This window comes from Macrotis lagotis, chromosome 4, assembly GCF_037893015.1.
Source record: "Macrotis lagotis isolate mMagLag1 chromosome 4, bilby.v1.9.chrom.fasta, whole genome shotgun sequence".
Taxonomy (NCBI): domain Eukaryota; kingdom Metazoa; phylum Chordata; class Mammalia; order Peramelemorphia; family Peramelidae; genus Macrotis; species Macrotis lagotis.
In genome coordinates this window covers 141487410-141514963 of record NC_133661.1, presented here as the reverse complement: position 1 = coordinate 141514963, position 27554 = coordinate 141487410, and the positions used below count along the sequence as shown (strand labels likewise).

Sequence of the window (27554 nt, the reverse complement as noted above, 5' to 3'; positions counted from 1 at the left end):
GGATTGGATAGAAAATATTAACCGAATAAGAAATTATTTCTAAATTATCTGAGTTCAAGAAGCATCCCCCCCCAATATTGTATAGGCATAAAAAAGCAATGGCTTAGCAACATATATATATATATATATATATATATATATATATATATATATGTTAAATTTTCTATTTGTTTTTCTGCAAATTGTAGTTATGTATGTTAAAATTCCTCTTACTTTTCTTCCTTCATCCAATCAGATCTTTTTTATTATCTCTGTACATTTACATAAAAATAAGATATTTACAATGATTTCAGAATTATTTACTACTATGTTATTTCTAAACATGCTGATTCACTTGCATTTTGAATATTATCTACTTAAATAACAAGTTTATTATCTTAATGGAGGAGGGTTACAAATCCTGGAATAAGGTATATGCTTTATTCCTGATATGGTCACTCATTCCTAATATGGCTTTGAATGAACCCTTAACACTTTTTTTTTCCTTTCTACAATAGTAAAATGGGATTATTAATAATATCACACAGAATATAGTGTAACGTATAGTTGATTAATATTTAAAGATGTTTTAACTTCCATAGTTGTCAAGAAGAGATATATTATGTCATTTAGTTATAATACTGAGTCCTTTTATGACCAAACTATGAGAAAGTTTCTTATTGTCAGTGACTATAATTTGTTCTTGATTTAAAAGCTTGTTTTCTTTAGAAAGAATCACTAAACAGATTTTTTAAAAAAATTTACTGATAACAGATGCAACAAATAGCTAGAGGAATCATAATATATACATAAACTCATAAGAATAAAAGGAACCTTAAAAGATAATCTGATTCAATTCCCTGATCCAGTCAAGGAAATATTTTACTATCCAAAGTATGTCCTGTTTTTAAAGTCCTTCCAGGATAGAGATTACAGAACTTCCTTGGAAACTTTTTTTTTAAATCACCAACCCACTTATGGCATTATAACTCCTATAGTTTTTGCCTCTGATTTGGACGCTCACAGATATAGAGCTCTCAAATGAATTTGTTTAGCTTTCATATACCTGAAGATAATATTTTCTAATATTTCTCTTAGTTAAACAATCCTAGCTACTATAATTCTCCCTCTGAAGATCCTCTTGTATGCCTATTTAAACATTTCTGATATAATTTTCTTTAATATTTCTATATATTTTAAAATAAACTTGTATTAAACATAATATATTAAATCCCTAGAAACTACTAATACTTCAGAATCATATAATGAAAAATTTTTAGATTTATATAAAGCTTCATTTTAGTGACCTTAGAGAACAGTAGATCTGAAGTGTATGTCAACTAATTCTTGGTTGGCACTTGGAGAGGATTTCTCTACCTTTTGAATGCCTGTTTATACCCCTCCACCCCCACCTGAATGACTATTTTCTAAGGAGAGGGAGATATTAATGTCTTGGGAAGGAAACATTATAATAAAAGTTTGCTTCTATTGAGAGACAGAATGATACAGCAGAGTGTTAGGGCTAATACTTTAAGAAGGGTCTGATAAATGCTAGGTAAATTAGAAGGGTTGTTTCCTTGTACTTGTACAAATTCTTGTTAGTACATTTTGCAAATCCTAATTTTTCTTCATAATGACACCATACTGCTGACATATTTGATCTTCTATGAGTCTTTTTTTCCACATTCTTATGTATATCTCGTTCTACTTCCATTTCCTCACACCCCTTCCACATCTGTCACTTCAAATTTATTTTCTTTTTATATTGTACCCTTACCCCATCTCTTACATATTAGCTTCCTAAAAGATCTAAGAGTTTACTATTTTTTTCCAACATGCCAGTCCCATGGCATGAATCATTTTCCTTACTCTTCAAATATGTTGCATATTTGAACAAATCCAAACTCTGAAGACCTCCTTTTCTGACTCATGTTATACTTATTTCAAGATTAGCTGTATTCTAGTTCTCTTTGCCATCTTGTCCTCTTTTCTTCCTCCAAGATGAAAGCACAGCTTATTGTCTGAAGTCAAAAGAAGACAGATTAGAAGAAAAGTCAGCTTAGCAACCAAAATATTGAATGAAATAGCAAACAGAAGTAATCGAAGTAGTTATCAAATAATAAGTTGAATAAACCTCAACAGTTAACCTTCTATAGCGCATTAATTTTCCTTATACTTATCAAGAGTTCTTTCTAGTAAGCACAATGAACATGAAAAGTATGTGTTAGCATAAAACAAACAAAAACAAATCAGTATTTGAGGCTTGATTTCAGTACAAGTAGGGCTATGATGAATACTGTTTCATTTCAACTCTAGTGAGAAGACTTCTGGTAGCAGGGTGGCAAACATGCTTGTAATCCCAGATTCTTTGTAGACTGAGGTTGATGGTTTGCTAAACTTCCTCAGGAGTTCTGAACCAAAGTGGACTAAGACATCAGGTGCATCAAGTTGTTGCATCAAGTCTTGCACCAATATAGTGAGCTCTGGGAAGACTGCCTAAGGAGAAAGAAGTGACCCAAGTTGGAACTGGAGTAGGTCAAAGCTCCTGTGCTCATCAGCCCATGAGTGGCTGCTATCTTTATTGCCTGAGCAAGATAGGGAAACCCAGGGAATGAAGAAAGGAGGGAGGGAAGAAAGGAAGGAAAGTGGGAAGGAAAGAGGGAAGGAAGGAAGGAAAGAAAAAAGAAAGAAAAGGGGCACAGAAAGCTGCCTATATGTAGAGTCAGAGGAGCTGCCTTTTTCCACTTCTAATACAAGCTATGTAACCTTGAGCAAATCACTTAATATCCTTGGATGTCAGTTTCCTGATCACTAAAAGAAGAGGGTTGAGGGGTGGCTAGGTGGCGTAGTGGATAAAGCACCAGCCTTGGAGTCAGGAGTACCTGCGTTCAAGTCCAGTCTCAGACACTTAAAAATTACCTAGCTGTGTGGCCTTGGGCAAGCCACTTAACCCCATTTGCCTTGCAAAGAAAAAAAAAAGAAGAGGGTTGAACTAGATGGTATGTGAGGTATCAGTCCCAGCCACAATAGCATTTTTCTCTTTCTGTATTGAATGGAAATATTCAATACATAATATAATCTAAAATTGCCTCTACAAGTGTTGAAAATTTTTCTGTTTACCTGTTTCTGAATGAATTTTCTTTGTTTTATTTCAGTCTGCTAAAATATTTTCTTATGCTGGATGGAAGCAAACATGTAACACTCTATTTTTAATCTTTGCCGCTACATTCTTCCTTACCCGCCTAGTAATTTTCCCCTTCCGGTAAGTACACCAAGTTTATTTGCTATCATATTTCTGTGAAATTTAGTTTTCCTGTCCTTAAATTTTCTGAGGTAGATTATAGCAGGATGTTGAAGTTAAAGAAATTGCATCACCTTTCTTTCCATAACTGAATGATGATATATGGTTATAAGGACAAAATATATGAAACAAGATGGGAGGAAAAAGTACAAAGGACTATTTTATTAAGTATGGAAGCAACTTCCATTATATAACTCTTTCCACAATTCCCCAATACAACATACATACTTCAAGTTATTGTGAAAAAAAACTTAGCATTCTAATGTAAGAGATAGAAATTAGGAGTACTAACATAGAAAGTACATTGGTAAAGGAATCTGCTTTTAGCAAGTTCTTATGTTCACTCTAAATGTTGTCCCTTAATGAACATGGATCTGACTGATAATCTTGTAATTTCTCCATCTGCTCAAATTGGAACATCAACATATTTCCATAAGAGCGATTTGTTGTTGGTCATAGATGTAATTGATATGTCATCTTGACCTAACCATAAAGCTTATCTGCATAGGAATCATAGCTAAAGAAGGAATTGTTCATCTAAGCACATATATGGAAAGGTAAATGGAAATTGGGAAAACAAATATTAGGATTGTCAAAGAAGAACCAATTTATTATCTGTCTTGAAAGTATTTTCTCTATAATAAACATATTTCTACATATGTATCTTGGCGTAAAGAAAAAAAAATGTTAGTAGAATAGAAGCCATGGGTAATTTGGAGAGAGTTACCTAAAACCATATTTTTGATCCAGCACATATTTTCTTCCCAACCCAAATGTCAAATAATCTTAGCAGTTAGGTCAATACTGTTGGTAAATTTTTAATATTTAGCTGGCAAGAATGGAGAAGACCTTTGACTTGCCAGATAGGACTAATTCTAATTGAATATTCATTAGCTTTGGGTGTTTTCTGCAAAAGTACAGTAAATAGCCACAGACTAGTACATAGGGCATAGAGACACAAACATCATGATTTTATGAGCACTGTCCCTTCCTCCTTCCCAGTGAACCAAATTTGTTTGTTAATATTCTTAGGGTATTTTAATCATGATACAATTTTGTCCAGAGTCAAATTTGGCACACCTGTTTTAAGTGATGCTTAGTGATATGATATTTAAAGTCAAATATTAGAGAGGAGAATAAAATCCCATTTGGATGAGGACAAAATAAAGGTAATTTTTGTTTTTAAAATGACATCATATTCATAAAATGTCTGAGCTTCAGTGTCAAATCTCTTACTGAATAATATTTGATTTTGACGTGTCTCACCTTTGACTTACTGTTTAGATTAGGGGTTATTATAAGATAAATGAGTTACTTGAATAATACCTTTAATTTTGATTAATACAAAAGTTATTAGCATTATACTGTTGTTATAATGAATAAGTGTAGATATCTTGATGATAGACATGTTTATAAGAAAAGTACTGATTTATAACTAGTCTCTATATACTTACACAAATGCATGTGTGTGTGTGTTTTCCTTGATATTAAATCCTTTACTTTTTAAGCCTCAGACATCTATAAGAGCTCAGTCACTTGCCATGATTTATGGATTTCAAGTTGAATTAATAAGATGTATCTGGAATGTTTTCAATTCTTACTTACTAAGAGCCTGCTTCAGAGGGCAGTTCTCTTCAGTTCTTACTGAAATTCCTGGGAGTATAATATCTATAAAATAGACTGTGAAGTCTTAACTGATCTATAGAATTCTTCTTGTTGAAGTCCACTGAACTGCATTCATTGCTAGGTTGAGAAAAATATTTCATCTGATTACAGAAATTTTAGAGCAATCAGCATACTATATAATATATAAGCTTATAGGTTCTTTTGGAAGGTTCATCAATTTATAATCCTGGAGCTTACTAAGCAGTACATCTTGGTGGGCCTTTTCCTACTGTAGATCATTGAGCCAGACTAAATATTCCTTTATTCTCCCCACTGAGCTATGGTTTTACAGTTTATGTACAATTGCACTGATAACTGCAAAAAAGAGGATTTTTTCCTCCTTTGTTAGCTTGACCCCACACATATGTATGAAATGAGGCTAGTTTGTCCCATATATCATTTTAGGGCAGTTCAGCTTGGAAAAAAATCAACTTGGGGGTGCTTATGGTGTGAATTTTAGAGGGAATCTGCAATGTTGTATTTGATTCTATGTTCCATCCTCAGTATTTGGGAAGGAGGTGCAGGATGAGAAACTGCTCCCAATTGATCAGTGCTTGTGACTAATTTAAATTGTTCTGGAGGACCTCTCATAACCCTGAGAAAGGAACAAAAATTAAATATTGTCCCATAAAATAATATTTTATTTCTTTTTTCCTCTCCTTCCTTTTCTAAATCCTTTTCACTTCTACTGTAATTTGATTTCTTCTTTTTGAACATCTCTGGTTTCCCCTTTCTTTATTCTCCATCCTCTTACTGGCAAACCATACCATTTAGTTCTCAAAAATAAATAAAAATTCTTTACATTGTTTTGCAAAAGGTTTTTGACCCTAACAATGTCAGGCATAAAGGCAATTATTTTAATTTTATTACCTAGAAGCCTAATTTATTGTAGCCTTCTATTCTTTAATTAACTTGTATACCTTTGAGGGAGAGGGATTTTTTGTCTGTGTTTATGTATCATGAAAACAATATCAGGGAATCTTGGTGTGAACCAAAGTCCATCTAGGGTTATTTCCTTGATTCTGGGCAATGCTGCCCTATAAAGAGAATTATTTAACCTATTCTTTAAAAAGTTTCTTTGATCATTTGCTTCATGAATTTTGTAGTTTAAATGTTATTTTTTAAGGGGGCAGCTAGTTAGTCCAGTAGATAGAGCACTGACCCTGGAATCAAGAGGATATGAGTTCATATCTGACCTCAGACTCTTAATAATTGCCTAACTGTAAGATCTCGGGCAAGTCACTTAACTACATTGCCTGAAATAAAATAAAATAAAAAATTTTTAAAGTTACTTTTTAAAATTTTTTTTTAAAAAATTACTGTTGTGTGGCAAATTTTAATATTCATTTTTTAAAAAAAAATTTGAGTTCTAAATTCTCTTTCCCTCTCCTTTCCTACTCCTTTCCTACCCCTTTCCAACCCCTCCTTAAGAAGACAAGAAATTTGAAGCAGATACAGATTATACATTATAGACAATTGTAATAAACTCAATTTCTGGTTTCTGCCCCCCACTGTAGATTAAAAGCAATAATCAGCAAGAGGACAGGGACTATTTGATAGAGAGTTGAGAAAAGACAACTCTTAGCAATTGATAGACATTCATGTCTCACTAGTCCCTAAGGCATCACTGTATTATACTTCCAAAAAATAGTATTCCACTTTAACTTATGTCATCCCTAAACCTGTAAACCTTGAAAAAAAATATAGATTAGCCATGGAGTTTTATTCTCTGGGATTTACCATTTAACCCTTACATTGGAGGTTATTTCAAAAAAGAAAAGACCACCCTGACCTAGGAAAGAAATCATTCTTTTAAGCAAAAACAGAGAATAGGGAAAATTATTAGCCTACTTAGCTTCCTAACTGTGAAAGTTGCACAATATCTCTGCCTAAATCTTCTCTTCAAAGATTATCAATACTATTAGATCTCTTATTGTCTCTTTCTGGCAGGACAGTCTCCCAACACCCTGCTCATTGTCCTCCTAAATTTGTATATTAACAATAGATTAAGATACTTTGGAGTCTTAATTTCTTATTTAATGATGTGTGACTCTCTAAATAAATCAATCTTAAACCAGGATTATAATTTTGAGAAATTATTATGCTTAACACATAACCTTCCAGAATTCTGGAAGTAAATGTCATTTCCTTTGTTACTTGCTAGAAAAAGGAGCATTGTAGTATTATTTCCTATTGAATGTGTGCTAGGGATAAAATGGTAATAAAAGTTTTTTTTTTGTAAAAATATGCTATTTTCTTATTCCAAATATATAAATGAAATTGCCTGGAATTTTTAAAGTGAGGGTGGAAGACATTTCTGTTGTGATAAATTTCTCTTTTCCTATTTTTTTTTTTAGGATTTTATACTGCACAGTGGTTATACCTCTATATTACCTTAAGCCTTTCTTTTCATACATTTTCCTCAACGTGCAACTCTTGATCCTGCAAGTGCTTCACCTCTACTGGGGTTACTATGTCCTGAAAATTCTCAGAAAATATGTATTGAAAAAGGTAAGTTGCTTCCCTCCATATCTTTTGATTTAATTGCATTTACTAGATAATTCTCAGTTAAGGAAAATCTCTCCTCCTTCATCCATTGGAACAATAATTTTCCTAAAGTCTAGTAGCTTCATACATAAACCAAATCTAAAAAAGTTTTAAAAATCACTTGAATTACAAAGAAAGTGACCATTATAATTTCTTTAAGAGTCAAAATTCTCGTGGAGGCTAGGTGGCATAGTGGATAAAGCACCAGCCTTGGAATCAGGAGTACCTGGGTTCAAATCCGGTCTCAGACACTTAATAATTGCCTAGCTATGTGGCCTTGGGCAAGCCACTTAACCCCATTTGCCTTGCAAAAAAAAAAAAAAACAAAACAACAATCTAAAAAAAAAAGAGTCAAAATTCTTTGCCAGCCTTGTGAGAATTTCTTTTTCATGTCTCTTAACCAAAGGTAGGGTCCTTAGTTGTATTTGTTGTTTTTCCATTTCACTGAGTAACTATGATGAATACATATTTTCAAACTTCACAATTCCATCTGATATACTCTTTTTTTACTGAAATCATTCTTAGTATAAACTTCAGGAGGTTGTTGATGGATTTTTGTCAGCATTAAAAATCTAATCACAACAGACTTCTGGCAGTTACAAAACTGGGAGAAAATTCATTTTTAAAATGAAAGTTCACATTGTCAGTTACAAGTAATCCCTTTTATATTACTTACTACACTTGCCTGCAAAATATTATATATTACAAAGTTATTGTACCAGATGTAATGTACTACTAATTAATATTAATATAGTTAACTGACCTTAGTGACTTTTCTGGATTTAGTAAATGTTCTATGAATATAAATGATTCATTCTTTGAAAAATGATGATCTTTCAGGGCCTTAGAATATTTTTTGTCAGTTTAAAAAATACTTACATGTAATTGGATATTGTTTCCTTCCAATCCCCAAACTGACAGGCTTACTATATTTGTATGTAGCATCTGAAGATAGGAAGGATATCTAATATGTCAAATGACAATCATCATTTTTAGAGAAAGTGAAGGACAGAGGTATACAATAAGAATTAAAATACTTGATCTAGAAGAGAAAATCTTAGTTCAATGACAACAATATAATCCCAGGATAAATTGTGACTTAGTAAGTTCATGGGATATGGGGGAAAATTACTAGCTCACTTGTATTCTTCAGACATTCAGTTGTTGTTCAACTCTTTGTGTCTCCTGGAACCATAGCACACCAGGTCCTTCTTTTCTCCACTATCTTTCAAAATTTGTCCAAGTTCACGCTTGTTGTCTGTCTCATTATTTGCTGTACTATTTCCCTTTTGCCTTCAATTTTTCCCAACATCAGTATTTTTCCAATGAATTCCAGTTTGCCATTATATGACCAAAGTTTTCAAACTTCAATTTCAGTATTTAATCTTCCAGTGACTAGCCTGAATTAATTTCTTTAAGTATTGACTGATTTTCCTTCCTCTTTGTTCAAGGGACTCTCAAAACCCTTCACTAGTGGCACAATTCAAAATGCTAATTCTGAGCTTTCCTTAGTCAAATTCTCAGTCATACATGGGTCCTAGAAAAACCATAGCTTTGATTGTACAGACATCTGTTGGCAAATTAAATGTCTCTGCTTTTAAGAATTTTGTCCAGATTTACCATAACTTTTTTCCAAGGAGCAAATCTTTTAGTTTCATGACTGCATTCTCCATCTCCAGTGATCTTTGAGCCCAACAATAGAAAATCTGACAATGCTTTTCATTTCTTTTTCCTCTGTTTGCCAGGAAGTGATGGAATCAGTTGCCAATCCTTGATTTTTTAAAGTTTCAAGCCAACTTTTATACTCTCCTCTTTCACCCCCATCAAGAGGTTTCTTCTTAATTATTCTACACATTCTGCTAGCTGATACTAGCTAACTCAGCAAAACATACAAATCCATCTAAAAACCTTTCAGGATAATGAAAACAAAATTATTGAACTAATAAATGTCTTTTGAGTTGTGGTCCTTGACCTACCTATGCTATCCTAGGCAAGTCACTTTATGAAAGAGAAGGGTTCTGCTTGATTTGCTTGACACTAGAGAAGTGGTATTATTAGATGCTTTACTGCTCCAAGATGCCTTGGAGCCTAATTGGCACCAAATTAACTTCAAGTTCTTTGAAATGGATGGTAAGTGGCAGACAAGGTTTAAATATGCAGATTTCCTGAGGATATTCCTATCTTTTCTATTAGTTTGAACTGGAGAACAAAGGCATACTCATATAATATCTTCCTTCTCATTTAACCACTTATTAACAATGTTGTAGAGTTAATTCCTTTTCATGGATGGGTTTGATTGACGGCCTTTGAGATCATTTCTCATTCTGAGAGTTGTAATTATGAAAGATAATGGAAGAGATTTTCATTATTATAGCATTCAGAACAGTAAGGGATTTCATTTAGTCAATTAGGAATTAATTTAGTCAATTAGAAGGCAAGCATTTATTAAGCACCTACTGTGTTTCAGGCTCTGTGGCAAGCTCTAGTATACAAAGATGCAAAGAGAGGTAAAATACTGTCTTAAGAAACTTGATCTAAAAGAGATACAACATGATATCAACTATGCACAAACAAGATACACACAGGATCAGTGGAAAATATCCAGAAGAGGGAGGACAGTATCAAAGACAAGAGGTGATTCATATTGTCAAAGGCTGCATTCTCTCCTTTTAAAATGAGGAGGCTGATGTCTAGAGAAATTAAGTTATTGGCCTAAAAATTATATATGACTGAATCTTATAAATATCCCAGAACAAAACTTTTTTTTTTTCTAAACTAAGTGGCATCAGGTTATTTTTTAATCAATTTTTCCCACTTTTCTCTAAAAGTGAGTTGGTTAGAAATCTTTCTGTTTATTTACTTTTATTGATTGCAATTTTTGCTATTCTATTAGAGTCTAATAGAATGTCACCAAAGATAATTAGATTAAGGTAAGTGTATGTTAATAATGTGAAGAAGAGAAGTGTGTGAGTGTGTTCACATTGTGGGGTGCTGGGGGGACCTAATAACTAGTTATCACACTTTGGGGTGAAATTTCCAGTCCCTTTGCCCCAGACAGAGGTCATACTTTAATTAATTGGTGGATGATATTAGTGATGAACCTGGAAAAAAAGCCTGGGGCAGCCAGAATCTGAAATTTGGAAGATTCTTCTGTTTGATTTCATCACCACTTGTATATTTCCAATTTACAATATATTCTGCCAACTTTGATTAAAAATCCAATGGGTTGGGGAGTTGTGGACAGGAATTTCTGATTTTTTTTTTCACACAGCACATTGAAGGAGCTGTTTCCAATTGCTATTTGACAGTATTGGTGGCTGCAGCAGCTCTAATCCTTTTCAGTTCAGATGACTTCAGCTGGCCTGCATATGCAGCCTGTTTTCCATAGCAGTGGCAAACCTGGCTGTGAAATCAGGTTATTCTTCCAAAGCTGTAAAGCCTCCTTTTAAAGGAATGCTATCTGTAAGGTAGAATTGCAGTACAAAAGGGGAAATCTTTAGAGGAGAAATTAGCCGATTTCAACAAATGCATTTAATATACTTTTAGTCTGCAAATACTATGGTGACTAGACTATTGCATAATTTAAAAATGGAACCCAAGTAACTCTTTGGCTACTTAGTACAAAAATTTTTTTCCCCCTTGAAATGGAGGATGAGAGAATATTTGCCAGGAAGCTTCTTGAGGACAGAAATTATGTTATATATCTTACTGTCTAGCCTAGTACCCTGCTGGAAGAAGGTTTCAATAAATATTTGTTGGACAATAATTTTAAGAGAAATGATATATAATTTTGGATTCAATTACTGTCACAATTTGTTTCTAATTTGAGAATTTTAATAGGGACAAACATTATTTCCATATCTCTCACTCAAAATGTTAGACTATAAAAATAGATTACATTTCTCAAAAAAGCATTTTATATTCCAAATTTATTTTTTTCTATGCTAAAGTTCTATTGTACATATAATTTGAGAGGACTTTCATTCATTTATCTTGGTTCTTGTTCCTTTGAATAAAGATTTTACTGTAGCTTTAAACTGTTTCAGGCAATTGACCTATATACTGTAGGTAACAGGTATATGGGTTAAGGGAAGTTTTTGTAGCTACCACAACATTGTAACATTGATTTTAGGGATTAGTGTGATTTCATTTAAGGAAGAATTATATATAATTCCTAAAAGTCTTAATGTTATTTTAAACTATAATTGTTCATCTTATCATTATCTGAAAAGACAAAGTAGAAATAATAAACTTTGGTGTTGTAGAGGTTCAAATCTAAGCTCTACTTCTTATTATTTCTGTGATGGTGTATATAATAAATTCCTAGAATTCAGCCCTGGGGGCGGGGTATAAAAATAAAGCAAAAATACCAGGAAGCAAGCCCAAGATCAAAGCAGAGAATAAGTTTTGATTGTGCCAGGAAGATTCCAGGGTTGCTTCTTTTTTAAAAAGGCAATTAATAGACTTGCTGAGTCCTCAGAATCAGGGACTTTATTTCCCCACCAAATTTTCTCTTTCAATCTCATTTTCTTTATCTGTTGAATGGAAATGATAATATTTGTGTTGTGCTCTTCACAAAGTCAGTTTGAGCTATTATTTGTCCAAGTGGAAAGTATTTCCAAAAGAACTTGGAAAAAATATAAGGTATACTTTTATTCATTATTATTTCTTGCTCTGATTGTGGGAGTGAGGAGGAATGAGAATAGGAATACTGAGTACTTATAGATACTTGATTCATATTACATTATAATATAAAATAATATATTTTCATATATTATATTACTGTGTGTTATATATCATATTACATTAGAATATTATGTTACTCTTGATTTCTTCCAAAGTAATATGGTATAATTGATTAACTACTATTCATAGCAATTCAATTCAGTTCAACATTTTGAAAGCACCTACCCTGCAGGAATCTGTGTTAAGGGTTATCATAATTTATATTCTGCTGTGGATAATTAAGCTGTTATGTAAGATAAGGAAATATAAGATAGTTTTGAGGAAGAAAAAGTAATAACATCTGTGGAGATGGGAGATTTGTTGAAGAAAGTGGTACCCAAATTAAGTCTTGAAGGAAGAGAATGATTATGAAAAGAAGAGATATAATTAGATTCACCAAGAATTATGGGAAGATGGGGGTTTGTTAGAGAAGCCTAAATCCCTTACAAATAATCCAATAAGACAAAAACTGTAGTGATAAATAAAAACCAGAGAAATAACTGTAAGCTCTTTCACACACTGCACAAAAGGGGATGCTACTATTCTGTATATGCTCTAGATGGATACAGACAGAGTGGACCAAATGCAAAATAGGCAAGGAACCATTGCAGGAAATAGTCAGACTGGCTACCCAGACTATGGCATACACCTGAACCTCTGCAGGAGACAGGGCTTATCATCCAGTAAAGAATGATGCTAACTTTTCAAAAGCCACTTCAGGAGACAGAACCAGATCAGTGCCCAGGTAGCCTGCACTTGATCTAGATTCAGCCAGTTGATTCCAAAGCAGAACCCAGGCAGCTTATGCCTGAACACTGAGGGGTCAAGGCCAACCCAGTGCATGAGCCACCAATAGCAGTAACCAGCAAGGAAATGAGCCATGATAGCACCTGCAAAGCAAAGAATTAAGGTTTTGTGTGGAGCCTCGTCACAATTCAGTTGGAACCTGAAAGGGTCACAACAAGGGCCCAAGCCAACTGTGCATAAGGAGATGGAGCCAGGGCCAAAACCTAAGTTAAGAGAGATCAGAAAGGTGAACCAAAACCAAAGAATTCCTGCAGAAGTCATATCCTACTATTTACTACCATTTCCAAGACCAAGTAGAGAGTCTGCCCATGCAATCCAAGAGTACAAGAATCTGACTCAACTATAAAATCCCATCCAGAAACTGAGGTCTAGAGATATGAGTAATCAGAAGAAAATGCTGAACTCAAGAGATACTCTAGACTAAGAAAAGTACAGGAGTAGATTCAGAAGACGGTTTACCCCATAACCAATCCAAACAGAAACCTTTTAGAAAAGAATACCAATTCAACTGAGTAAGTGTTTATTGAGGACCTATCCTATGTAAGGCAGAGTACTGGAAATGCAAAGATAAATTGTAAAAAAAAGCTATTGCCTTTGAAAAACTATTCTACTGGAAATAAAGGAGTACATTTCAGGCTCTGAGGCATAGACACAATAGTGACACTGATGAGATGGAATGGAGAATGAAAATAGCCTGTTAGACCAGTTTTGCATGAATAGAAATAATTGGAAACAAGTCTGGAAAGGGAAGAGGAAGTCAGATTGTGGAGGGGTGGGGAAGAGAAGCTATAAACACCCTCCATTGGTATTTTATCCCAGAGGCAGAAGAGAGCTACAGAAGAAATTTGAGCAAAGAAATGATATGGTCTGGTCTGTACCTTAGAAGATTATCCTAGTAGCCATGCTGGTGATGAATTATAGAGGATGAACCCAGTAATCAAAGAAAACACTAGTCGGAAAGGTGATGAATGCTTGACAAAAGGTGGTGATTCTGTGATTAGGAAAAAAAGAGGACTGCTATAAAACATTATGCTGGTAGAATCGACATATATGGAGAGGTGAGAAAAAGGAAAAGGACAAGGATGACTCTATGTTTGGAAACCTGAGTACCTAGGAAAATGTTTGTAAACTCAACAAATACAGAGGATTTGAGGAAGTGTGTAGGAATGGATGAGATGGAAACATTTTTGTTCTGTACTTTTATGATTGATATGCTAAAAGCATATCCAGGTGGAGAAGGCCAGCTCAGTACATGCCACTGCAGGATGCAGGACCTTGAGAGAGATTAGAGAAAAATTAGTAAACTTGGAAGATACAAAATAAGTAGTATTCCTATTTTAGAATTGTGTATATAAAGGTTTATAGAATGAGTTTGTTATTACTACTCTACAAAGCAAAACAAAACAAATCAACATTAAGTTAAACAACATTTAACTCAACATTCTATTGAGTTAATAAAACACTTGTTAACAAAGTCATGCTTAAGTTACTGTTAAAATAGACTAACTGAAAATTAAATTAATTTAAAACAATACTTTACTTAACTTTTTAAAAATGACATGGGCCTGTTGTGATGCATCATTGTGACCCTGAATTCTTGAAGGTTAAATCATTATAAATGTTTTAAGTTCTACCATTCTGTAAAGTCTTTGAATATGATATTGGTAACAAATTCAGTCAGTTTCCTAAGGACCAACCTACCTAAATTCAGAGGGTTCATCACCAGTAATCTAGGCACTTGGTGATCAATGACCCCTTCCTCTCCTCCAGTGACTGGCAAAGAGACCAAGGAGTGAAGAATCAGATGGTTTTTAGAATTATTTAGTCTAGCCATCTGACCAATGTGTGGATATTCCACTGAAGGGACTGAATCGTATGAATAATAATAATGATATGTGCTGAACACCATGCTAAGCTCTTTACATTTATTATCTCACTTGATCCTCCCAAAAACCCCAGGAGTTAAGTGCTATTTTACATATGAGGAAACTAAGGCAAGTATGTTAAAGTCACACAGCTAATAAATATCTGAATATCATCTGAATATTTGAATATTATCTTGACATTCTTGTTGTAAATGAAACCAGAAGAAGGAAGTAGCTGAGTACCTAATAGAAAAATGACTTACAAATTCTCTTTAGAGTGTCAGATAGAGGAATTAATGGAATTGGTTTTATTTTATGGGACATTTAGTCATTTCTTACTGAATACTCATGGAAATTTTGGGAAAAAAACCACAAAGAAAAATAATCACAGCTTATTCACTATCTCAGCTGAGGGAGAGACACAAATTTGATGAACAACTTCATAAGATCCTCCAAATTAGATCATTGTGTACTTTAATATTTAAATACAAAAGTAGAAATAGATGATAGAGAAAAATACATCGCAAAAAAATAGGTAACAGGAATAAGGAATTATAGAACAAAGATTTATAGGCAACACAGAAACCTTAGTGGTACATATGATGACTACTTCCTTTAAGAAAAGAATAATATGATACTGTATATGATGAGCACAAAAGGACATCATTGAAATGAAACTGAGTATATTTAAAGGACAGAAAATGACTTGTCAATGATGCAAGAGTTACATATGAATCAGCTGTCTGTGCACAATTAGCCCATTGATTTCTTAGGGCAAAGATCAAAATTAGTACAATGCTAGAAGGAAGAACAGGAATAAAAGATATATTTCTATTTAAATAACCCCATCCTGAGCAAACTAAACAACTTAATTAGAAATGGAAGAAATACTATAGACATTGACTATAATAATTTTATATAGAAGCTTGACCAATGTAGATGGATTGTCATAATGAGGAAACCCAAAAACCTATTAAAAAACCAGCTTTTTCCACTGACTTAACTTGCCAAGTTGAACCCCTAACATTAAAGTCCTAGATATAATTATAGAAGAAATAAAAATTGCTAAATGAACAAAGGTAACTGGAGGTGACACAATTGTGAGGACATTGATTGAGGAGTGATTCACAAATTATCCATAGGAAGGGATAATATGAAAAAGTAATGTTAATTTGGTGACTGGGAAAACATTGATGGGGGGCAGCTAGGTGGTGCAGTGGATAAAGCACCAGCCCTGGAGTCAGGAGTACCTGAGTTCAAATCTGACTTCAGATACTTACTAATTACCTAAGCTGTGTGGCCTTGGGCAAGTCACTTAACCACATTTGCCTTACAAAAACCTAAAAAACAACAACAACAACAACAAAAAATCCACTACTTTTCCATCAGTATAAAAATTTTACATACTTGTATGTACATACATACATGTCAATGAAATCCTTGATGAGGATATTACCAGGAAACAGGCAGATTTTTGTTAAGAACTATTTCACAATAAGCCACATCCCTAACATTGTTAATTGACCAAAAGATTTAGCAAATACAAATCTACTCTGCATAGTTTGTTGATTATTAAAGAAAATATTTTATTCAATATAATAAAATATTGGTACTCTTCCAATTATATCTTTCATCATGTCAATATAATTCAAGATTTGTTTAAACAAATGTATAACAATAGAGAGAAATTTGTTTGAAAACAATCAGAAAGGGCATAAAATTGGGTGACATAAGTTTGACCAATATCTTTGCTACTCTTGAGGAGAAAAGACAGCACAATCCTTGTATATAGTGAGGCCCTTTAAGATGCTGTTATTTGTTAATGAAAACTTGCTCATTACATCAATCCTTCACACTGCAGATGGGCAACTAGGTGGCACAGGGAATAGAGCTCTAGGTCTGGAATCAGGAAGACTCCTCTTCCTGAGTTCAAATCTAACTCAGAGCTTCTGAGTAAATCCCTTAACCCTGCTTGTATCAGATTCCTCATCTGAAATGAGCTGGAGGAGTAAATGAGAAATTATTCCAGTATCTTTGCCAAGAAAATCCCAAATGGGGTCATGACTGAAAAAACAAAAGCATTGCAAAACTCTGGATAAGATCTGTAATGTTTAGATGAACTCCAATTTTGAATATAGTGGTGATGAGACTTGATTCCTAATGACTTGAAAGAGTTTGCCCTACTTATCTATGCAAGAAAAACCAAGCAGATGAAGACTATCTATTGTCCAGATTGTGATATGCAATTAGATGCCTCAAGAGCATGTGGCTCAATAGCCAGATTGTTGAGATAGTACAGTGGATAGAACAATGGGCCAGGAGTCAGGAAGACCTAAGTTCCAATACCATCTCAGACATTAACTGTTTGACCCAGGGCATGTCACTTAACCTCTGCCCTATTTCTGTTTCCTCAATAAGACAGATAAAATAATAATAGTACCTCTCTTAAAGACTTATTATGAGGATAAAATGAGATAATATATGAAAAATACTTAGTGTAGGGTTTGACTCATTGTAGAAATCATGTAAATACTAATTATTATCTATATAAATATAGTTAGATAGATGTGACAACATCTGCAAATGGAGATATAAATGGATACAAGTGGACAAATTGGGACCAGAACCAAAGAAGAGTAGTGTTAAACTAAAATACCTCTAGAAAACTCCATGATCATTTAATTTCTCCCAGAACCAAGGGTTCATTAAAAATATTGTTCCCCATATTCTGCCACTGCTATTGTTTGTCTGAGAGTTATGAAACACTATAGTCTTTAATAAATGAAAAATGGATAAAAATTTCTGGAGGAACAAAACTCATAAAAAGAAGGGTATGAAATAATTATCCAGCCAAAGACAACTTAGAATATCAGCAGGTAAGCTCTGTTGCACTTGGGTAAGAATGGAGCACACTCTACCACAGGTCACAACAGCATATACCTGACCCCAGAAGCAAATCTTGGGAGCCACTGAATCAGTAGAGGCAATGGCTACTTCCGGACCTTTCAGCTCACAGATGTAAGGGGATCTTGATCAACTTGTCAGAAAGTGATTGCAGAGGTCTCTTTGCTAGCACTGAGTCAGGGCTCTGTTACTTTGACCATACTCAGATCTGGGATGCAGTTCTTGGTGGCAGACCCAGGGTTAGGAGGAGAAATAGTACACCAAAGTTTGTGACTACAGAGGAGCAGGAACCCTTGTCACAGTTTCAGGACAGAAAAGAATGCTTGTGGTCACTCAGACCAGAGCACAGAGCAGAAGAGTGGTAAACACGTTTCTTTAGATATACCACCTGGGAAGAACTGAAAATTTGTAGACTCCTAGAAATCTCCAAAAACAGCTACACAAAAACCCTGGAGCTTGGGACAGAATATTCTTCACCCTAAAAGCAGAACCCCATTTTATTTTTATTTTTAAATTATTTATTGATATTTTACCTTCCCAATTACCTTTTATGGAAGTTTTTTCAACAGTCATCCACTTGCATTGTATAAGTTATACATTTTTCTAATACTCTCCTTTCCCACTTCCCTTTCCTTAGTGGTGAACAGTCTAGTAAAAGTTGTACATATTCATTTGTGTTGAACTTTTTTCTTATCAGTCATTTTTTGTTTGAGGAATGAGGACTAAAGGGTACAAAAAAGAAAACCATGAGATAGGAAGGAAAAACAAAAGAGAAGTTTTAAAAAAATGAACATAGTATCCATTCAGATTTTTGTGGGTTGTTTTTTGTTTTATTTTGTTTTGTTTTGTGGATGTGGATTGCATTGTCCATAACAGGTCTCCCAGGTTTGTCCTAAATCTCTGAACTGCTGAGAGGAACTGTATACATCACAATGTTGTTGTTAATGTGTACAGTGTTCTCTTGGTTCTACTCTCTTTACTCAACATCAGATCATATAATTCTTTCCATGCTTCTCTAAAGTCCAACTATTTATTGTTTCATATAAAAAAGTAATACTCCATAATTTTCATATACTATAACTTGTTCTGTCATTTTCCAATTGATGGGCATCCCCCTCAATTTACAATTCTTTGCCACCACAAAAAGAGCTTCTATAAACATTTTTTGTACATATGGAACTTTTTCCATTTTTATGACTTCTTTTGGATATAGACCTAGTATTGAAAGTACCAGGTCAAAGGGTATTATCAGTTTCATTGCTCTTTGGGCATAGTTCCATATTGCAAAGTCCTACTTTAACGAAGAGTTAAAAGTCAATAAATAAGTTGGAAAAATGAGCAAATGACAGGGAAAAAATTCTGACCATAGAAAATTATTTTGGTGACAAGGAAGATCAAAATAAACATTCAGAAGAAGATAAAAAAAGTCAAAGCTCCTAGATACAAAACCTCAAGAAATATATGCATTGCTCTCAGCTGTGGAAAGGCTCAAAAAGAATTATGAAAATCAAGAGAGGTAAAGGAAAAATTGGAAAGATAAATGAAAATGATGCAAGAAAAAAATGAAAAAAGTCAACTGCTTGGTTAAAGGGGACACAAAAAATATGAAGAAAACCGTACCCTAAAACAAACAAACAAACTAAGCCAAATGGATAAAGAGATTTTAAAAATGAGAAGAATGCATTGAAAAGCAGAATTGACCAAATGGAAAAAGAGGCACAAAAATTAACTGAAGGAAAAAAAAACTCTTTAAAAAATAGAATTGATCAAATGGAAAAATAGATAAAAAAGCTCACTGAAGCAAATGGAAACTAATAAGATTATGAGACATCAAGAAACAATAGAACAAAACCAAAAGAAAAAATGGAAGACAAGATAAAGTATCTTAATTGGAAAAATAGATTTGGAAATTAGATCCAGGGAAGATACTTTGAAAATTATTGAACTACTTGAAAACCTAATCAAAAAATAAAAGAACCTAGGCATCAACTTTCAAGAAATTACTAAGGACAACTATCATGCTAGTCTAAAACCAAAGAGTTAGACAGTGAAAGAATTCACCAATCACCTCTTGACAGAAATCCCAACATGAAAATTTCCTGAAACCAATTCCAGAACTCTCAGGTCAAGGAGAAAATATTACAAACATCTAGAAAGAAACAATTCAACTGTCTTGGAGTCACAGTCAGGATAACACAAGATTTAGCAGCTTCCTGGAAGGCAAAGGAGATTAGATTATAACCAAGAATCACATACCCAGAAAAGTTGAGTGTAATCCTACAGGGGAAAATAGATATTCAATGAAATAGAGGACTCTCAAGCTTCTCAATGCAGAGTTCAGAGCTGAATCGAAAATTTGACTTTCAAATGCAAGGCTCAAGAAACACATAAAAAGATAAACAGGAAAGAGAAATAATAAGAAACCTTTAATAAAGTTAAACTGTTTACATTCCTACATGAGGAAATGTAATTCATAAAAAATTTCTCATTATAGAGGGGCAAAGGTGTGAGTTGAATATGATGGGATATCTAAAAAAATATCTAAAATATAAGAGAGGAATGCACTGGGAGAAAGGCAAAGGGAGAAGTAGAATGGGGCAAATTATTTCACATAAAAGAAATAAGAAAAAGATTTTACAGTAAAGGGAAAGAGGATAATTGAGGGGGAGTGAGTGAACCTTACTCAACATAATTGGCTCAAAAGGGGGAATCTATTTTATCGCACATGAAAATAGGAGAGGAAGGACATAGAAGAAGGAGGGGTGGGATGGGATAATAGAAAGGAAGGCAGCTTGGGAGAGACAGTAATCAGAAGGAAAATACTTTTGAGGAGGGTCAGAGTAAAAAAGAGAGAGGAATAGAATAAATAGGAAGAAATAGGATGGAGGAAAAGAGAGCAAAAAAAACTAAAAAAAAATTAGAATCAAGTTTCTCTAACAGAGGCCTATTTCTCACACATATCAAGAACTTATTCAAATTTAGAAAAATATGAAACATTCCCCAAAGGCTATATTTCAGATGAAATAAGCTAAGCTATCCATAGCCATAATGAAAAATGCTACAAATCACTATAGATTAGAGAAATTCAAAATTAAACATTTCTGAGGTACTACCACATACCTTTTAGAATAGAGGATGGAAAAGGGAGAAGACAATGTTAGAGGGGATTTGGGGGAAAATGACATATTAATGCACTGTTGGTAGAGTTATGACCTGATGAGACCATTCTGTAGAGCAATTTGGCTCCATGCCCAAAGGGCTATAAAACCAGGCTTACCCTTTGACCTAGCAATACTCCCTCCAAAATAAAAAGCAAAACAAAAAAGGAAAAGGACCTTTTTTTGTGGCAAAGAATTGGAAATTGAGGGGATTTCATTAACTGGGGAATAGCTGAATTGTGATATGTAATATTATTGTGCTATAAGAAATGATGAGCAGGATGCTCTTTGAAAAATCTGCAAAATGATATGTCCTGTGTACAAAATAACAGCGATATTGTAAGATGATCAGTTGTGAATGACTTAGCTATTCTCAGTAATCCAATGTTCAAGAGAACTCTGAAGGACTTAAGAAAAATGCTATCCATCTCCAGAGAAAGAAGTGATGGTTTCTGAATACAGATTGAAGCATACTTTTTTACTTTATTTTTCTTGGACTTTTTGTCTTATGTTTTCTTTCATGACAAAACTTATATGGAAATATGTTTTGCATAACTACACATGTATAACCTATATCAAATTGCCTTCTCAATGAAGGCAGTGGGGGGGAAGGATAGAATTTAGAACTCAAAATTTTAAAAATTACTGTTAAAATTATTTTATATGTAATTGGGGAGAATAAAAAGAACAAATTAAACCAAAAATGATTATTGACTTGAAAAGGGGGGGCAGTTCTGAAAAGCTTTAAAATCAGATAATTTTATATTTGATTCTGGAAAGAATAAGAAGCCATTGAATTTGCTTGAGTAGTGGGGTGACATGGTTAGGTCTACATTTGAAAGAGAAATGAACTAGAGAAGAAAATGGCAAACCTCTCAAGCCTTGCCAAGAAATAACTAGATTAGTTAAATTCTATGTCAAGATTTTTTTTGGGAACTTATGTGAATCATATACACCAAGTTTTTGCAGATCCTAATAAATTTTATTTAAGATAATATTGTGTCTATAACCATTTCTCAAACAGGAATTGAGATTTAGACCTAGAATGATGTTAGAGATCATATAATCCAGCTCTCTTAGTTTACTTATGGGAACACTGAGTTGCAGAGAGGTTAAGTGATTTGCTAAACATCACATTTCTAATTAGTTGGAAAGCAATGGTTAGAACCGAGATCTTCTGTCTCTGTCCAATGTTCCGGGTAAAAAAAATAGATATGAATATTCTGAGGGGTGAGGGATTGCCCTGTAGTCTATTGATAGCTTAAGTTTCAATTTATGAGCAACATTTTGCAAAATGGTTCTTCCATAGCTTAGTATCCCTAGAAAACTCCTGACATTCTGAAAGAGAGGTACCTCCAGTAGGAGATTTGTGTGCACATACACACACACACACACACACACACACACACACACACACACACACAGACACCGCATTTTAAAGAGGTTTAAGGAATTATTTTATACTTAGGAAATGGTAGCTTAATGACATAAGGATCCTTTAAAGATTATTCATTAAAAGTCAGTGTCCTTTGGTAGAGAATAGAGCAGGAAGAAGTATTGAGAAAATTACAAAATTTAACCATCAAACACTCAAGGCTTTTCTCACATTGAGATTATCCCTACAATTTGGCAAGTTATTTTTCCAACACTCACCCATCTTTCCATCACAATTACCATCAAAGTATTTAAATTCAGTTGCTGTAAAACTTTTTTCAGCTGCTACCTCTATCAAGTCCTTTTTTCAACTCCTATTTCCAGACAGATTGACTTCTGATTGGGAAAGATTATGTTGATATTTTAAAATGGTCTAAAACACTTTTCATTTTATTTTTCACCAATCCAACTCCTGTTTCCATGGAATTAAGCATAGAAAAGCAGCTAGTAGCCAGCAACTGGGAGGGAACTTGTATTTCTGGTAATATTCAGCTGTTAGCCATCTGCTTGCTAACAGTTACAAACTTACTTTCCCAAAGCTGCTTATGAATTATTTTGTAGTAGTAATTTATTATTATTTCTTTTTATTTTCACCTTAAATACCAAATAAATTAACATTCCCAAATAAAAAATGTAACAGAAAAAGATTATATATAAAAATGACATATCTGTTTGTTAGCTTTTTATCTATATTTATATGTTCAATTCATTACTTTCAAAACTTTCCTATTTGTCTGTTTGCTTCTGACTTCCTTCTATTCTTTTCTATGCATTTAAAAATGCTTAAATTATACTCTTCTTTCTGATCTCTTTTTAAAATATTATCACTAGTGCTAATTAAGAAAAGCAAGACAATATGTATAACATAAATATAATCTAACAAAACAGATTCATGTATTTGATTTGTCTGAAATTGTGTGCCTCATTCTTGATCCTTTAGTCCATCACCTCTCTTTGATGACTAGGTAGCATACACTTCATCACTCCCACTTTGGAATTTTGGTTGGTCATTCCATTAACCAAAGTTCTTTGATTTTCAATGTTTGTTATTTACAATTATTTTACAATGTTTTTATTATTTTTACAATATTTTAATTATTTTTACAATGTTTTAATTACAGTGTGTTTATTATTTTTCTTTTATTTCTACTTAAGTCTTCATCAGTCCAGGAAATTTTTTCTGAAACCATTTCTATCATGATTTCTTAAAGCACAAGATTGCTCCATCCCATTAATATGCCATTATTTGTTCAGCCATTCTGCATTCCCTTTATTTCCTAGTTATTTGCTACAACAAAAATGATGCTTAAAATATTTTTTGTACTTATGAGTCTTTTCCCTCTTTATTTGATCTTTTTTGAGAAATTGCTTTTCCAGAATGACTGAAATAGTTCATATATCCACCAAGAGTGTATATACCTTAAGATGAATGTCTTCCCTCAATTCTTTCAAATATTGTCAATTTCTATTTTTATCACCTATGCAATTTATTATAATCTGCATTTCTATATTAATTATTTGGAAAATTTTTTAAAATACCTGTTGATCACCTGTTTCTCTCTTTGAAAACTGCTCATTTATATCTTTTGAAAATTTATGTATTGGAAAGTAATTGTTCTAACATATTTGAATCAGTTCCTTATATATTTTGACTGACCTTTGACTGACCTGCTGTAAAGATTATCCCATTGATTTTGTTTGTGCAAAATCTTTTTAATATTATGTAATCAAAGTTGCTCATTAAATTTTCTGCCATCCATTTTCTATTCCTTGTCTGATTATAAACTTTTTATCCCTGGTTGTGAAAGGTATGCTTTTCCTGGTTTTCTAATGTTTTTTGACATGCAGTGTGATCTTTAATATCCAGGTCATGAATCCATTTAGAGCTTATTGTGGTATATGATATGAGATTGGTTCACATTTAGACCTAATTCCAGCTAGCTTAATTTCCAGTTTTCCCAAGTTTTTTTTGAATAAGTGAGTCCTTACACAAGTAGTTAGCATCTTTGGTCTTACTGAAAACCATTTACCATGTTTGTTAGCTTCTGTCTGCTATATATTTAATCTGTTACCCTGATCAACTTTCTATTTTTTTAAAGCAGGACCAAATAATCTTGATAATTACTACTATGTCAAGATACAGTTGTCTTAAGTTGTATTTCTTTTCATTTTTATTCTTTTGTTTGGGAATCATAATCTTTTTTAAAATAATATTTTAATTATATTTTTACTAATTACATTTTTTGTAAGGCAGTGGGGTTAAGTGGCTTGCCCAAGGCCACACAGCTAGGTCATTATTAAGTGTGTGAGGCTGGATTTGAACTCAGGTACTCCTGACTCCAGGGCCGGCACTCTATCCACTGTGCCACCTGGCTGTCCCTACTAATTACATGTTAAGAAAAATTTTAACATTCATTTAAAAAAAAATTGACTTCAAAATTTTCTCCCTCTATCTTCCTTGAGACACTAAACAGTTTGATAAGGGCTGAACATGTGTAATCATACAAAATATATTTTCACATTAATCATGTTATGAAAAAAAGAGACAGATACAAAAAAACCACCAAAAAAGAAAGTGATAAACAGTATGCTTCAATCTACATTCAGATTCTATCAATTCTTTCCCTGGAGATGTATATCCTTTTTTCTTAATGAGTCTTTTGGAACTGTCTTGAAACATTGTATTTCTGAAAATAGTTAAGTCTTTCATAGTTGATTATCATACAATATTGCTGTTACTGTGTTTAATGTTCTGTTTCTGCTCACTTCACTTTGTTATAATTCATGTAAACCTTTGCAGATTTTTCTGAAATTATATTGCTCATCATTTTTTTATAGCACAATAGTATTCCATCACAATCATATACCACAACTTGTTCATCCATTACCACTTTCTGCTATAAATATTTTTGTACGTAAAGATTCTTTTCCTTTTTGATACAGACCTAGGAGTGGTAATGTTTGTCCTTCATTTTCCAAAGAATACCAAGAAGTGATACCATGATATTCATGTGAATTGGATTTGAGTGAGGAAAGTGCTAAGTTATCACCTCACTTTCTCCTCCAGAGTCATCTGAGTCCAGGGACCAGATGTGAATCAGGACACCTGGAGATAGCCCTGGATAAGAGCCTTAGTAGTAGTAATAGTAGTAGTGGTAGAAGCCCTTTGCTGAGTCAAAGGGTTATACACAGTTTGATGACCCTTTGGGCATAGTTCTAAATTGCTTTCCAGAAGCAATTTAACTCCACCAACAGAACATTAGTTCCCAATTTTCCCACTTCCCCCTCAATATTTGTCATCTTTTTCTGTCATATTCACCAATCTGAGAAGTATGCGGTAGTACCTCAGAGTTGTTTTTATTTCCATTTCTCTAATTAATAGTAATTTTTATGTGACTATAAATAGCTTTGATATCTTCATCTGAAAATTCCCTGTTTTTATCCTTTGACCACTTATCAAATGGGGAATGATTTTTATTTTTATAAACTTGACTCAGTTCTCTATATATCGGGAGATTAGGCCTTTATCAGAAATACTTGCTATAACTTTTCTTCCAGTTTTCTGCTTTTCTTTTAATTTTGGTTGCATTGGTTTTGCTTGTGAAAAAACTTTTGAATTTAATATAATTTAGTCATTTTCGGGGCGGCTAGGTGGCATAGTGAATAAAGCACCGGCCCTGGAGTCAGGAGTACCTGGGTTCAAATCCAGTCTCAGACGCTTAATAATTACCTAGCTGTGTGGCCTTGGGCAAGCCACTTAACCCCGTTTGCCTTGCAAAAACCTAAAAAAAATTAGTCATTTTACATATTATATTGTTCCCTATTGCTTATTGGTAATAAATTCTTCTGTTCTCCAAAAATATGGTAGATAAACTAGGGAATTATTATGTTTTATCCTGTAAAATTAATTTAGTTATATTTTTTCTAGTTCTCTAAAGAAATTCTTTGGTAATTGGATATGTACTGAATAAATAAACTAATTTTATAATTATTTTATATAAGAGCACCATTCAATTATGAGCAATTAACATTGCTCCATTTTGTCTTTCTTAATTTCAATAAAGAATGTTTTCTGGGTGTTTTCATAGAGGGTGAGTCTTGATAGATATACTTTATATATTGCATACATGTGGAAATCTACCCTTGTTTACTTATTATGAAATTTACTTTATTTTTTGAATAGTTCATTTTAATTTTGAGTAACAAGTATTTCAAAAATGAATGTTTCTCTTACTACTCCCCCTAAATTTTTCAAAATTTCAAAATATAAATATCTTTCAATACAAAATTGCATAGTCTGGAAAAATAAATTATTATGTTAAAATAGGATAAGTTGACTATGATAGATACCTTTTTTCAAAAAGTGGCAAATATCTTTTATATAATCAGAAGAATAATTAACCTATATGAATTATATTCAACAAATCTTGATAAAATTGTTCATTATATGTTAGGGCTATAAAGATAAGGAGCAAAGTCCTTTTCTTCTTAAGGAATGAATACTCTAATTGGGGAATGCAGCATCTAAAAAAAAATATGCCACAGAGCAAGAGGAAAACACCAGACCAAGTATTATAACAAATTTAAGTAGAAATAAGGGAAGATTTCAAGGAAGGATTAATACCTGAGCCAGATCTTTAATGAAGAAGATTTTAATTTCAAGAAATGAGGATATTAAGAGCATTTATAGCTGATTCATAGCTGAAAATGACTTGACAGATCATCTAGATGAACTACTTCATTCTGTAGCTGTAGAAACTAAACCACAGAGGTGACTACTAAATTCATGCAGGGTGTGAATGGAAGAGTCAAGAATGGCACCAAAATCATCCCCCAAATTCAGCACATTTTCTGTGTAATCCAAGTTGGTCAGAATACAGAATGTGTAAAAGGAAATCACATAAGGGGAAGGTACTTGGACACCCTGAATTTAAAAAAATACAGTGAAATCCAACTAAAACCAAACTTGTGAACATATTATTTAAATGTAGCCACTTACTACCCTAGCTTGAAAATACAAACAAAAGCACATTCCCTTTAAAAAAAAAATCTGGTATTCAGACATTCTCTGCCTTAAGAAAATGCAATGTTAAGAAAAATCAAAATGAACAAAATAGAAAAATTAGGGAAAAGGGATTCTTGCTTTTTAAAAAGAATTGTTTCAGGATT

At 33.2% G+C, this 27554-nt stretch overlaps 1 protein-coding gene across 4 annotated transcripts in view; it reads left to right on the top strand.

Annotated features, from left to right (window-relative positions):
- Nucleotides 1-27554, top strand: part of CERS3 (ceramide synthase 3) — a 105402-nt gene that overhangs the window by 61071 nt on the left and 16777 nt on the right. For all 4 annotated transcript variants that reach the window (XM_074234217.1, XM_074234215.1, XM_074234216.1 and 1 more), the window contains 2 exons: nt 3135-3241; nt 7303-7456. In XM_074234217.1, coding sequence (XP_074090318.1) covers nt 3135-3241; nt 7303-7456 — 261 coding nt within the window. The remainder of the gene's footprint in view (nt 1-3134; nt 3242-7302; nt 7457-27554) is intronic.